Genomic DNA, 13,716 nt, shown 5'->3' on the forward strand with positions numbered 1-13,716 from the left:
GAACGCTCTCAAGCAGAAGTTGGAGATTATTCTGGAGCACATTCTCTGTTTCCCTCAGTATATTCTCTTGAAGCTGTTTCATCTTGTTGAAATAGTGAGAGGACCACAGAGATGCTGAATATGGCCTAGTGAATAAAGCCCTTCATTAACTTTTAGAGAGTTAGGTTCCAGTCCTTGATCCACTTAATGTATTCAAATATTTTCACAAAGTGGAACAGCTCCTTTGAGAGAAGAACCCACAGAAGATTAAGCATTTCTTCTCATGAAATGGGAGGAATAGCAGTGCCCGCAACACCAAGTTACTGCTATTTTGGCATACCTTTAGCTTTCTCTTTGCTTTTCCTACTCCCTATTTTCCTGAAGTGTTTCCTGCCCAGCTCTACATGTTAACTCTGTGCAAGTTGTCCAGGCAATGGTCTAATGTTGTTGCAAAATCGTTCTGTGCCATAAATGCAGCTTAATCAGAATCCTGAGTGATGTAGAGTCTATGTTCCTCTACTTAATTTTCTGTATAGAAGTTGTGTAAATGCTTATGAAAATGTTGAAAGCTCTAATGGAATGTGATCCTGCTTACATCAATTTTATGATGAAGTAAATATTTGATGTTTGACTGACATACGTAACTGGTACATGACAATTCATCTGGAATTATGAGTGACATGTATTCCACCTGGACCTGCCACTACTGTAAAATATTGCTTCTCTCATACTATTGCTCTGTGTTGCCTTTCTTCTGTCAAAGATTTTGTGAATGTTTGCTAGACTGAATTGTCACAGATGTTCCCTTGTCTTTGTGCGCATTTCTTTGCTCTGTCCCTGCTGTCCTACCTCTTTAAAATAAAGATGTTATAAACTCAACTTTTGTCAGCAGGTTTTACTCTTAGATTAGGAGATCATTTCTGAACTTTAGACAACTTGATTTGAAAAAAGACAAACTTATCATCCTTCTAGAATTATTTTTTTTTGCCAGAGTTCAATTTTCTGTAAACGATATTGAACTTGCTCCATTTTTCCTTTTTGATGCAAGAGTAGATGTTTTATTTACTTTCGCTTTTATGAGCTTTTTCTTGACCTGGCAAAATCAGTAGGTATAGGTAAGATGCTTATCCTTGTTCTGCCAGTGTGCCAAAATGCTAGCCTGAATTCTTTTTACCATTGTTGTAGTTCTAAATATCTCCTTGACATAAACATGCAGTACTTCATCTCACGTGTTAGAAGTGTTTGCATTGGTTGCTTACAAGATACTTGGTGGCTTCTGGAAAGCTTTGTTGTTTAGACCTTTTATGTCCATATAAACATACGTATTCTATGATAAACAGCTTGTCATATCTTCACTAGCATTTGCCATACCTTCCCGCAAAAATAATAAAAATGGAAAATATATATATTTATTATTATAGTCTATATGTATGTAATGCTTACAAACGCACGTAAACTTTGTCATTCGAGAAACATTCTGTTTTGGTATCAGTGTAACAATATTGTCACACTTAATGTTCCTGAAACCAGTATCTGAGCAAGCTAGTTTAAAGCTTGTTCAGCTGTGTCTGCAGTACAACTGTTGCTGCATTGTAAATACTTACCAGTTCTTTTATAGGATTCTTGAATTTGCAAAAAATATCAGGAAATTGCAAATTTGTAACTTACAAGCCTAAAAATCACCTCTGTGTGTTACGCTGGTTAAGCCTTTAGGAATCTGCTCAGCATAGTATGGAGATGTTCACCTTCCCAATAGTATGGCTTTCCCTCTGACATATCCTGCAGAAGACACTTGCATATGCATTGTCATCCAGTATGCTTGCTTTATTCATCTATTTGGCAACACCTAAGCCTCCCTACCTGCCTCTTCTTGTAACCAGTGCCTGTACCATGACCCTTTGCCTATCATCAGTCTCTTTGTTTTATACTAACAATTAGGCGATGCCCTCCTGTGTTGTTTGCAAGGAAGCTTTCCAGAATTTGTAGTCATCAATATTCTGTCCAAAAAAAATAAGCCTAGTGAAGAATATGCTTTATAAGTTTTCAGAACCAACCACTTCAAAATTTTTATGGTTACTTACATTGAACAATTCTAGGCCAGGTGGGGGAGCGGGGAGAGAGGAGGCCGGTGAAACATTTATGTTTAAATACATGTATATGTATACTTTTTTTAGTGATGCAGTAACCTCAGGTGATCTACTGGCTTTAGTGGCTTCTGGATGGTATTCTGTATATAAGACAGTAGGTCCGGGTTTATTCCAGTTAATAAATGTTCCTTATTTAAGGAAGGGGGGGGGGGGAGCAGAAATGAGCTCCAAGCAAAGTTCAGGTTTGATCTCTGATTTTTAAGCTTTCAATGCCAGGCTTTTAGACCAAGAATTTCTACTATGGCTTCAGCTTGTGGGATTGATATTCTTACCTTAAGTAAATCATCTGTTTGAGGTGCTTCATTAGCTTCTGACACATCCTTGCCTTCATTTATGGTAACTATAACTGCTAATGGTTTTACTTTAAGCACAAAGGAAAGCTAGCTTGGAGAATTAGCAGCTGTTCATTTATCTTCCAAAGAAGACTTCAGGCTGAGTTTCAGTAACTCCTCCGTTAGACCAAAATCTTATATATGTCATTATGAGCGGTTCAGTAAAGGGAGTAGTATACTGGCAGTTAAAGAGGATTTCCAAGCCAGGCTGCCTGCTGAGATTAGGGTTGCTGAAGAATAACTGAAATAAGCATGAGGAACTGCCTCCCAAGAAGAACTCTCTGCAATACAAATCTGTCTATAGGCAGCATGAGTACAACATGCTTCCTATTTATTCTACTTGGTTAATGTTAAAGCACATCACCTTGCTTGCTCTGTGTATGTTTACTGCTACACCTCATTGTACCTGCATGAAGTTGGATACCTTCACTGCCAGGGGCAATAAACGCTAGTGATAATCACAGAATCTGTGTTTATACCTATGCCTTCTCCAAGTGTCTCAGACCAGAAAAAACAATGTGATCTACGTTATACATCTTAAACATGCAAAAGGCACACAAAGATAAAATAACAAAGGACAGAATGTTTTGCCTTTGGTTTCTGCTTGAGGGTGAGCTGTCAGAGTGGGGACTCTTTTCAACAACTAGTCTTACTTGCTAATAAAAGAGACAGCATGTAACAGATTCTGATGTGACAATTTGCTTGCAGTTATATTGTAAGGGTTTAGTGTTGAGTGATTCAATCACACAGATTTTTTCCTGATAATCCTAATTTTTTTCCTATACTGTCCATTGTGTGAAAATCATCTTTTGGGATGCTTAAAATATCCCAGTGTTTCATCTCATCAATCAAAATGTTCTGCTCTATTTTTACTCAGTACAAAATCCTGGTGTTGAAGCTTCCTGCTATAATGCTATATATGTTCACTCTCTTCACATAATGAGCATATGTTTTGAAGCAGTTGCTTTTCAAGGTCAGTGTTTTTTCAGACAACTGTACTGCAATATGAGTCATAGGAGGTAATGACATAAACCAGTTGGTGTAAAAATACTGGCTTTTGGGTAAGCACCTACTGAAACTGAGCAGAGTTCTCAGCCCCTTGTTTTCCTCCTCTGGTCACAGTAGTCATTAGAGGATATGATGATCCAGAATTTTACTTCTCTCCTCTCTGCTCATCTGCTGTAGGAAGCAGTTTTCTCACCCAGGTTCAGCAGGCCAAAGGAAAGAATCACACTTGAGTGAATCTCTGTCTGAAAGTATGGCAAAAATTGTCCTCAAGCTGTATTCTGAAGATTACTTCACCTTTAAAAATATAGTGTCTCCATTTTGGAATAGGCTTTGGAACAGAAAGTCCATAGCAAGACATACAAAAATTTTAAAGAACAGTTTAGAGTAAGCAAAGAGGACTTCCTCATGATCTGACACTGATTCTTCAGTGGACAACATAGTCACTGGGTTGGTAATTTGCACTGGGGCTGTGGTTTAGGGCTTGTTTGCAGATGTGGATGCACAGCAGCTTTGGGGAAAGGCTCAGAAGATTCTCAGCCCCGTTCACATGACTTTCAGAAGACAAGCAGAATACTTGGGATGCATGCTGTCCTCCAGCTTTTGTAACAAATTAAGTAAAAAACATTTAGTAAATAACTTGGTGTTTTGTCTGTGTTAAGTCAGTCTTGTGAGTTCACTGAGTCTGTAAAGCTGTCAATAGTCTTGGTGCTTTAAGTAACTAATACAGGACTGCTGTACTGCTGCCTACACAGTGGTACCAAATACAGGAACATGACAGAAACAGGAATCCTTAGCAATCCAGTATATTTGAAGTATGTGTTATAAATCTAATAATTATATTAAACTAGAGATTTTTCCAGTAGTGTTGCAACTTCCATGTTAAATCAATGTTGTGCACCTGAATGTGTTTCCTGGATCTCGATGTAAATTTAAAAAAATCTGAATTAGGGAAATTTCCACCGTTCTCTCTGCCTATGCATCTTTCCTCTAAGCCTATTCTTTTACTCAACAATTGCACTTCATTACAGTGTTAAACATAGCATGCATTTATATTTAGAACCAGGTAGCATTTCAAGCTCAAGGTGCTTTTGTGTAGAAACTGAAGAACTGATTAAACCACCTATCAGAGTGAAGATATTCTTATCGATGAGGACTCCAGTGATTCCTACCCCAATTATGTTTCACATTTGCTTAGAAAAAAATGTCAGCTTGGCATGTAGTAGCAGCTGAATCACCAGCTGATAGCATAGCATTGAAAGCCAGAATTAGAAGCTATAACTATAGGAGACAGCTAAGTGTTGCTACATTACAGTTACTCCAAGACAAGCTGCTTCTGTTTGTCATCCTGAGCCCTTGGAACTGTGGCTTTCCTTTAGATTTTCTATTATTAAATCACCCAGTATGATTTTCTGTATGTTAGTTCCCATTAAATGTCACACGTTCTCTAGGGTCCAGGCCTGGTAGCATACCTGAGTAATGTGTGTCTCAGAAGAGTATGAGGTCCTGATCTAAAATGTCAAAGATGGAAATCCACTTCTTCACTGAAGAGTCTGTTTCGCTGGTTAATGATTCTTATTTGTTAAAATCAGTGCCTTGTTTCTAATGCAACTTCTATGGCTTCATCATCCACCTGCTTGTCCTTGTTATGTCTTTGTCTTTGCCCTTTACTTTAAAGATCTTCTAGTATTCTGTAATTTCTTCATGGATAAGTACTTCTGCGCCGCAATCAATGAAATGAAATATTGGGGCTGGTTTGGCTGTGTTTTTTAACATACTAGAGAGATAGAAATCTCTCACTCTTGTAGAGTTTTGCCTCTGAAATGATTTTTGTGGTGCTTTCCTGCACCATTTCCAATTTTCAAACTATTTTACACTACAACTGCATTCAACACTTGTAAGACTTGTTATATCAAGTGTTCTGCAAAAATAATCTTTTTAACCCATACCGGTACGTTTACTGTGTATACTTAAAGTAACGTATTATTTATCAGCTGCAGTTAATTCAGCCCTGTAGATAAGCTAAAAAGTGCAAATTCAGTCTTCAGGCAAGTCACCTGTTCCACTTTCGGGTCATCTTTTTTTCCCAGCACTGTCTCACCCACACATAACAAACTAACTTAAGTTTTTAAGTTGAAGTGAACAACAGTAGATCCCCAGCTTCCCCAGTGATAAATTTGGAACCATGTCAGCAAAGGTCAGGAAGTTCAGTTGAAATTGGGTCTCTTGTGAACTTTGCAACTCCTGGCCCTCCAACAAGCAGTAGATAAACTGGACCTGTGCTTTTATCCCTCATCACTATTTGTATGTTCTCTCAGATACAATTTTCAGTTTTCTAAAAGACCTTGTGTGTGATATTTTTCTTTGTATATTAAATTCTGGGGTTTATGTGTATATATATTAAAAAAAAAGACATGCATGCTTTCCCTTTCCCTATATAACTATTCACTGGTTTAAGCTAATAATTTTTCCTAACACCGTGTTCCTCCTATCCCATCTAATAAGACTATCCAGTATTTTTATAGTAACCCTTGAGCCAGTGAATGCTAAAACTTTAAGAATCTTTTTGTTTAATCAATACTTTGCATTCTTTGGCTTCAGATCTCATTATTACACAGAATTTGCATGATATCAAAATAAAATATCTCTTACGATACCTTGTTTCATGTTTAGGAAAAGTCCTGAAAACCTTAACAGTCACTCAGAGCTCAAGGAGAAAGAAAAGCAGGGGTTTTTCAGGGCAATAAAAAAGAAAAAGAAGAAATCTCAAACTGTAAGTATACAGTGTTTCTAACAGAAAATATGTTTATCAGTTGTATCATTTTAATATACTAGATTAGTACAGTACCTTTGTATTATTTACGACCATACCCACATGTATCTATTCGTTCTTTTATTTTGTCTCTTCACTATATGAAAATCAAATTCTTTTACTGTTAAGGGTTTATTTAAGAGTGCCTTTTTCAAATATTTCTTCACCTACTAGTCCAGTGCATCTTTGTTTACATTCAGAGTCTTCGAGAGCCATTTTTGATGCAAGTTTAAAGCTGATGTTGTGGTAAATTCTTTTGCAGGATATGGTGATACCATTCCAAGAATAACAAATGCAGTATCATGTGTCCCCAGAGCTTGAATAATTTTAGATACCCATTGGGAGGAGATCAAACAGTTATAAATGAAAATTCTTTCTAGTCTTTTTCATGGCAGTGTCTTGATAACAGCCTCCATCTTCCTGCTGTACCCCATGGCTGGAATAAGGAAGATACATCTTAACCATTCTTAATGTTTCATGATTTTGGGGGGGAATGGATTGTGGCTTTTGCTATTTGGTATAAGCCTTTGGTGTCTTTTATATGTTTCTACATTTTCATCTAGTTTTGGGGGAGAAAGAAAGGTCTTTCTTTTATTGGAGAGCAGAGCAGTGTTGTGTTAACATTTCACGAAGTTTTATGTCTCCCTAAGAACTGAAGTAACCTAAACATCTCATCCTCAAATTACAGTCCTGGAAACAGTAAATCATTTAAAATTTCATTTACATGAGGATGCAATGTTTCCGTAAGTGTAACTGCAGTTACAGTTTTGAAGGTACTCAGAATGGAGTAAATCACACTCACTCCTAACAAAAGGGGGTAACTAAATCAAAATACCTACTGTCACAGAGTGAGGTGGCATGACTCTGGTGGGTGTTGGTGGAGGGCTGACCTATTGAAAATTGTGAGAGAGGAGTGATTATCAGGCTCTTGTATGGAACATGTGCATAGTAACTCCACTCAAAAATGCAGCTTGCCTTCCTTATGGGCAAGTTTTAGAGCAGTGGCACCTACCTTGCCTTCTGAACTTGTTCATCCTGATACTGGTATGCAGTTCAAATATGATCATCTGCATTACCCAACTAAGCAAAACACCTAGATTGTAACTCTGGCATTACTTGATGTCAAAATGTCCATGAAAGGAAAGCACACCAAGGCCATTGGTTCCAGTGATACCTTAAAAAAGAAAAAATTAAAAAAAAAAAGTTAAATTTTCACTGTTTTAGTCTGCTCTGATCCCAGCCATTCAGTTGGGATGGCAGGGAACACTTCAAAAGCCCAGCTGATACATGGTGTGTCAAACTGTTTCCAGATTAAACTGTGTGAAGGAAATACAGATTGGGTAGTGTTGCATCTCAAAATCCGGCACTTTCCAAAACATTTTAATCACAAGTACATTTATCTAAAGCTAAAGGGAATCACTAAAAACTATCACTAAAACTAAAGCCATCACACAAAACTGAAACTCTCACTGGTTATAGCGCAGGACAGATTTCTATATAATCCTTATTCCTGTTTTTTCTTAATCTGAAGAAGAGAGGGAGAGGGAGGGAGAGAGGTTTTGCATAAGGAAAAATTATGTTGGCCAGTTAGGGCTAGTATCTTACAGAAAGATGAATAAATTAGTGAAATAAGATAGTAATAAAATTCTTCCATCCTCAGCTAGAAACTTGCTGCCATCAACTTGATTTTTTGACCTAACAGAGACTGAAAAACCTCTTTTCGTTTCTGCTTGAAGCTGTTTAATGGGACAGTGTCTAGGGATAGACTGTATCCAGTGATGTGCGTAAAAGGTTCTGGTTCAGAAACTCTTCTTTGTTCTTCTTCATGTGTTAGTTGAGGAACTCTACCTCACAAAAATTGGGGTGTTTGTTAGGATCTTCTATCACAAACAAAAATTACTACCTTAAGTTCAGCACCAAGTTTGACTTCAGTAGTAGCAGCACTGTAATATTGGCTTTTCATCTACATGGCTAATGTTTGCTATGAATTCATGTTAAAAATCCAACAGATAGCTTGTAACTACTGAAGATTTTTCTGAAGTTTGTAATTCTTAGACTCCTAGAAGTATGACATTTGACACGGCTTTCTGCAGCAAAAAATAAAGTGGGTCTGAGAACTGTCAAAGTACTGAAAAGCGCATCATAGCTAGCTAGAATTTATTTCTGATCTCCTTTGGCAAGTCTCATTTTGCTGGTGATTCTGAGAGCTGTAAAAGATACATGAAATTGGATTGAAGGCATCTTCTTAATAATGTAATTCTCAAAACCTCTAATAGCCCAGAACTGATCCCAAATCCTGACATTACCTCCTGCAGTAGTTTTTGTTAATCATTCTCCCTAGAGTTCTCCAGGTGCAGTTCCTCATGGGATAATAATTGTTACTTCCTCCTTTGGGAATTCTTTGCAATATTGTTTTTGCTGAGCTATTCTTATCCCTTCTTCCCTTCATTTTGTTTGGAGTCTTTTAGTAACATAGCAAAAGATTTTGAGGACTGCTAGAGTCACTGTTTTTTTCTGTTATCCTGTCATCTGCCACCAAACAATTTGATATCCATGAGGGTTGTGCTCAGTGTCAACAGGCACTATCTTCAGAGGAGCCTGCATTTTGCAGATTTTGGCACATGTTGTAAGATATAAGTCTGAAGAGATTATCTGCTTTGAAAAAAATAGGTTATAGGTGAGTGTTTCTCCTAGAGATACTTTGATTCCTTTTTATTTTACTGAACTTGAAACGGGAAATTCTTCTGACTATAAAGTTCCTAAGCGATCTATACTAATTAGTGACACTATTTCATTAACTTGGATGGAACCTAGAAGCTGAGAAAGCTGTTCAAAAGCCATTGCTTTTGGTAGGGCACCCACCAGTCCCTTTAGTCATATAATCATTATATTGCTATTATTGTTAGTGCTACTATTGTTATTTAGTTAGTAATTGTTTTATTTATATTTATTTATAATTATTTTATTATTTATATAAAAATAAGAGATGTCATACTGCTTTAGGTCATTATCATAAGTAAAAAATGATGGCCAGAATTAGAGAATTTGATCCAAAGCTTGGTAAAGTCAACAAGACCTATCAGCCATTTCCAAAAGGCTTTGAAATGCACTCTGCATTCCTAGGAAACATAGGTGTAAGAATAGGCGTACTGATCTCTTTTTACATGCTGTATATGCATTGAGTTCCTTGAATTTGTTCCATATGCTTTTTTCATTCAATCGCTATTGTATGTTCCCAAAGCAAATTATAGGATTGATACCATATATTGTCAGAATTTCCCAGAAAAAGAATTAATATAGTAAGGACAGATCTCTTGAATTGAAATACTATGCATTTAGGTTTTGTATCTTATATTGCAGACAGACTCAACCAACGGGGAGAATCCAAGCATCAAGAAATCCCTCTTTCCTCTTTTTAATGCAAAGAATAATTTAAAACATAGTTCTTCCTTGAAAAAGCTTCCTGTAGTCACTCTACCCATGGTATTAATTTTTAAGTACAGTAGCACTGTAAAATGCTCCAGTAAACTTGTTTTACTGACTACAGCAGCATGTGTTTTATTTTCATGGGATCACTTTCTCTTCATGCCGGTTAAGTATCTTGGGCCAGTTCAATAAATTCAAGTAAAATTGGCAGTTCTGTTGAACTAGATTGCACCTAATCTCTTATTTTTTTTCATATTTGATACACTGAAAATACAGAGTTCCAGAGACAATGAACCCTGGGACCAAGATTAAAGGAGGAAAATAGTTCTGAAATCGTGTATGTTTTAAATTAAACTGTCTTATTCTGTTTCAATCAGGAAAAAAAATAACCTGGCTTGGTTTACAGCTATATTGGAAATACACCATTTAATGCAAACAGCTCCTTTATGTATAAATTAAATACATCAAATATTAATGACAGATTATCTGAAAACTAAATTTTAGCTCATGCCTCTGCTGTATTTTTGGTTTTCCTGATTGTTCATGAGAAAAGATAGTTTGCATCAAAAAAGCTTACATTTCAACTGTCCTTTTTTTGCCCAGAATTCTTGGTATGAGATCAAACTCTCCATGTAAGTTTTAAATTATCCTTCTGCCATAAATTTTGTTGGATTTGCAGCTTGAGTAGGGAGTTTCTCAATTTTTGCTCCAGTCTGGGCTGTTTGTGGAGGAGGGGAAAGATGCAAAAGAAAAAGGTCATGGTTTTGTGATGGCAAAATCAGCCAGACATCAGTTTGGGGAGATTTTGGTCTGCTTCACTCAGGAACAAATTTATGGAACTGAGCCATGGTCTTAACTGCAGTATGGAATGCTTTTAAATGAAGATGAGGCTCAACTTTTTTTATTTTTTTATTTTATTTTTGAAGCCTTGTTTAATTGCTCTCTCTTACAGCAAGTAACACTAACAGCATGTGAATGCTTTAAGGGCTAAGGGTATAGCAAATCTGCATGATTTCCACAGCCACTTGCTCTTACTATGGGGAAAACTATTGAAAGGTCAGTACAATTCTGCTGCAGTAATGGGCTTCACTTGTGTTCTGCAATTAACTGGGGGAAATGATTTACAGCTACACTTAAGAATATATTAGGAGACCAGTATTTAATATTTTGTTGCAGATGCCTAGCAGTGATGGTCAGGATCTCTTGGCATTACAGAAAGCCATTCATACTTCTAATCACCAGAGCAGCAGGCAGAAAGATTGGCATCCTGAGAAGATGACAGAAATCCAGCCTCATGTAAGTAGCATTCTCAATTCCCTGTATTTCAACATCACTGAGGTATCTTGACAGCTTTTTTTTTCAGTGAATAGAAAAATTGTATTTGATGTTAATTCCCAACCTTCCTATTCCCCCTTCATTAAATATAAAAAAATGTGTGCCTGCAGTCCTGCATAATTCTTTGAAAATCTAGATATGAATGACAAGGAAAAGAAGAGAGACTAAATGTCCCTATGTCAGTCTTTGAGCCTTTCAAAATATTGATTATGTTTCTATATTGCAGCCAAGCAACATTACAGGTTGTGTCTATGGTAGCTATGCAGTGCTGTAGAAAATCCCTCAAGTCAGCTCTGCAAACTATGGTGAAGGCTGAGGGCACACTGCTACTTGACACAGTGATACTGGATGGGGTCACCAGAGCATCGTGAGCATGTTACGGTGCAGCGGTGCCTCAGGTGGCACAAACTGTGATTTAAGCAGGCCGCGTTATTGGAGCATAGCAGTGCACTAAAGCAACTTTATTTTCTCCCGTTCAAAAGCCAGCTTGGGGGGAATGGTTTGAGAGGGAGCTTCAGTGCCATGCTCTGTTGCCATTACAACATGGAAAACTGAAGAAGAGGGTTTATTGCAGCTGCAGTGTTTGAAGAAGCTACTTTTTCTGTGAGCTGTGGAATTTAATAAGGTTATTTTCATACCAGTTTGTATACCCATACTCAGGCTTCCCCAGACTCTTTTCAGTGACCCCATGCCTCCATTTTCCTTCAACCTGCTCACCATTAAAGAAGCTGTGAGTGACTAGAGCAGCTTATCACCCAGCTGCCAGCAAACAAAATATCCCACTGCTGAGTTCTGCCAGCCCTTATTTCGGTGCAGATGATTACTCAAGACTCTCTCTAACCTCTAACCGAGGTTTACAAATTTTTTAGGAACTGTATTTCTGATATCTGCGGCTTATAAAATGTGGCTGAGGTTCTAAAGTTAATAGCAGGAATAGTGACAGAGGGACAGGTAATGCAACTATGTCTCTGTTTTCATAGGAAACAAGGTTAAAATAATTGAAGGGAACAACATTTTTTTTCTGATGTAGACAAGGTTCCATCTTTTCAGGTAGCTAATAGGTTGAATCATAATGAGAAGAGATTTTCTCAGGTGTGTACTCATAGGTTGGAATGAAATTCCAAATGAATACAAATTTAAGTGAAGAAGTCCTGTGAAGTTCAAGGTGTTCAGTTTAGGATATGACAGTTTTGCTATAGGAAGTATGATGTGATGAAGAACAGGTGGTCAAGTGCTTTTCCCCATGTCTTTCAGACCCAGCCACTAAAATCTCTTCGAAAGCTCTTACACCTCTCCACTTCAAATCATCCTGTCCCTGCTGAGCCTCGCTTCCAGCCCTTACCAAGTCAGCCAGCCAAAGCTGCGTTTTCTGAAGTGCGAATTCACCCCATGAGTCAAAGCTCCAGCAGTGGCAGCAGCAATGTGAGACAAGAGCCTCAGCCGAAAAGCAGGCCAACGCTGCAGATACCAAGTCAGCTGGAACCTACCTGGCACGTCTCCCCAGTAAACAGGGGCGCGAGTGATGGGCCTCCCTACTCAGATCAGCTGCCTTCTAAGAGCGGACAGAATGGGCACACGTATAACCGAACAAACCGATCGCGAATGCCAAATCTGAATGATTTAAAAGAGACAGCCTTGTAATTGCACTCCAGAAAACAGGCTGGGTCAGGGGGAGATGAGCGTAGGCGAGTGGTGGTGGTTCTGGTGATGGTAAGACTGCATTTCAGCTTTATAAAGGTGTGCAATATGTACATGTGGAGCTATGCTGTTCGGCACCACAGTGAGAGTCAGGGATTATACAGTGAAACAAGTTGAATTCTGAATTACCAGTCATCAGAAATGTCGCTGGATGCCAGGCAGAGTGTGCCGGTCAGGGAGAAAAATGCATTTGTGTTTTCTCTCACTTACATTCCAGCTTTAGTGCACATCTCTGTCTGAAAGCTGGGAGACTTCTGGTATGTATTGGCACTTATAAGGGTGAAAACATTCATGTCTAGACCTATGCCCTTACTACATTTTTTGCTGCCTAGTTAAAACAGTGGGGTTTATGTGATGAAAGTGTATCCCTATTAAGGGTTTAAAGTTAAACTGTATGTCTTAAATTTTGTTTTTTAAACTTCCATATTTGATAGGATTTGTAATATTTATTTATGATGACCTAATATCGTACTGTTATAATCATATCTTTTATGTTATAATGTAAAGTTATTTTGAGCTGTTTGAAACATTGTGAAGCAGTGCAACAGCTACAGTAGTTTCTATAAAAAACTAACAGTAACATTTATATATTGCATCAGGAGTATTTTATTCTATATATAAATATATATATAAATGGAAAATAACTGTCTGTTTTTTAAATATATTCATTTAAAAGAAAAGTATTGTTATGACACTATCTGCCATATTTTTATACATTTGTGATATAAAGTGCAGTATTATACTTCTAATAAAAGGAAGTTGAATGTGGATATACATGTGACTGTAACAGTATGAATCTTGCTCAGCTATGGGAGCCCGGTATTATAGGCATTACTGGTAACAAACAAAAGAAAATATTCGATTCCGAGCTTTATTATGGGCTATTTAGTTGAAAGTATTGGCCTCACGTAAGAGACTGCAGAACTGTACAATAATCTGAATGAGGTATGTTCTCCCCTGTGTCCTTAGCTTTCCTAGTAAT

General features: G+C 37.5%; 1 protein-coding gene across 2 annotated transcripts in view; it reads left to right on the top strand.

The window, feature by feature from the left end:
* CDKL5 (cyclin dependent kinase like 5) overlaps nt 1-13,508 on the top strand; it is a 132,107-nt gene extending 118,599 nt beyond the window's left edge. Inside the window, exons 15-18 of one of the 2 annotated variants that reach the window (XM_057419697.1) lie at nt 6,137-6,236; nt 9,636-9,758; nt 10,878-10,997; nt 12,291-13,508. In XM_057419697.1, the coding sequence (XP_057275680.1) occupies nt 6,137-6,236; nt 9,636-9,758; nt 10,878-10,997; nt 12,291-12,677 (730 nt within the window). In that variant the 3' untranslated portion in view covers nt 12,678-13,508. The remainder of the gene's footprint in view (nt 1-6,136; nt 6,237-9,635; nt 9,759-10,877; nt 10,998-12,290) is intronic. The other variant, XM_057419698.1, reaches the window with a different exon arrangement.
* Nucleotides 13,509-13,716: the final 208 nt, after the last annotated feature.

Source organism: Pezoporus wallicus, unplaced genomic scaffold (genome assembly GCF_028554395.1).
Source record: "Pezoporus wallicus isolate ANWC-B61680 ecotype Strahan unplaced genomic scaffold, APGP_CSIRO_Pwel_v1 contig_5767, whole genome shotgun sequence".
Classification (NCBI taxonomy): domain Eukaryota; kingdom Metazoa; phylum Chordata; class Aves; order Psittaciformes; family Psittacidae; genus Pezoporus; species Pezoporus wallicus.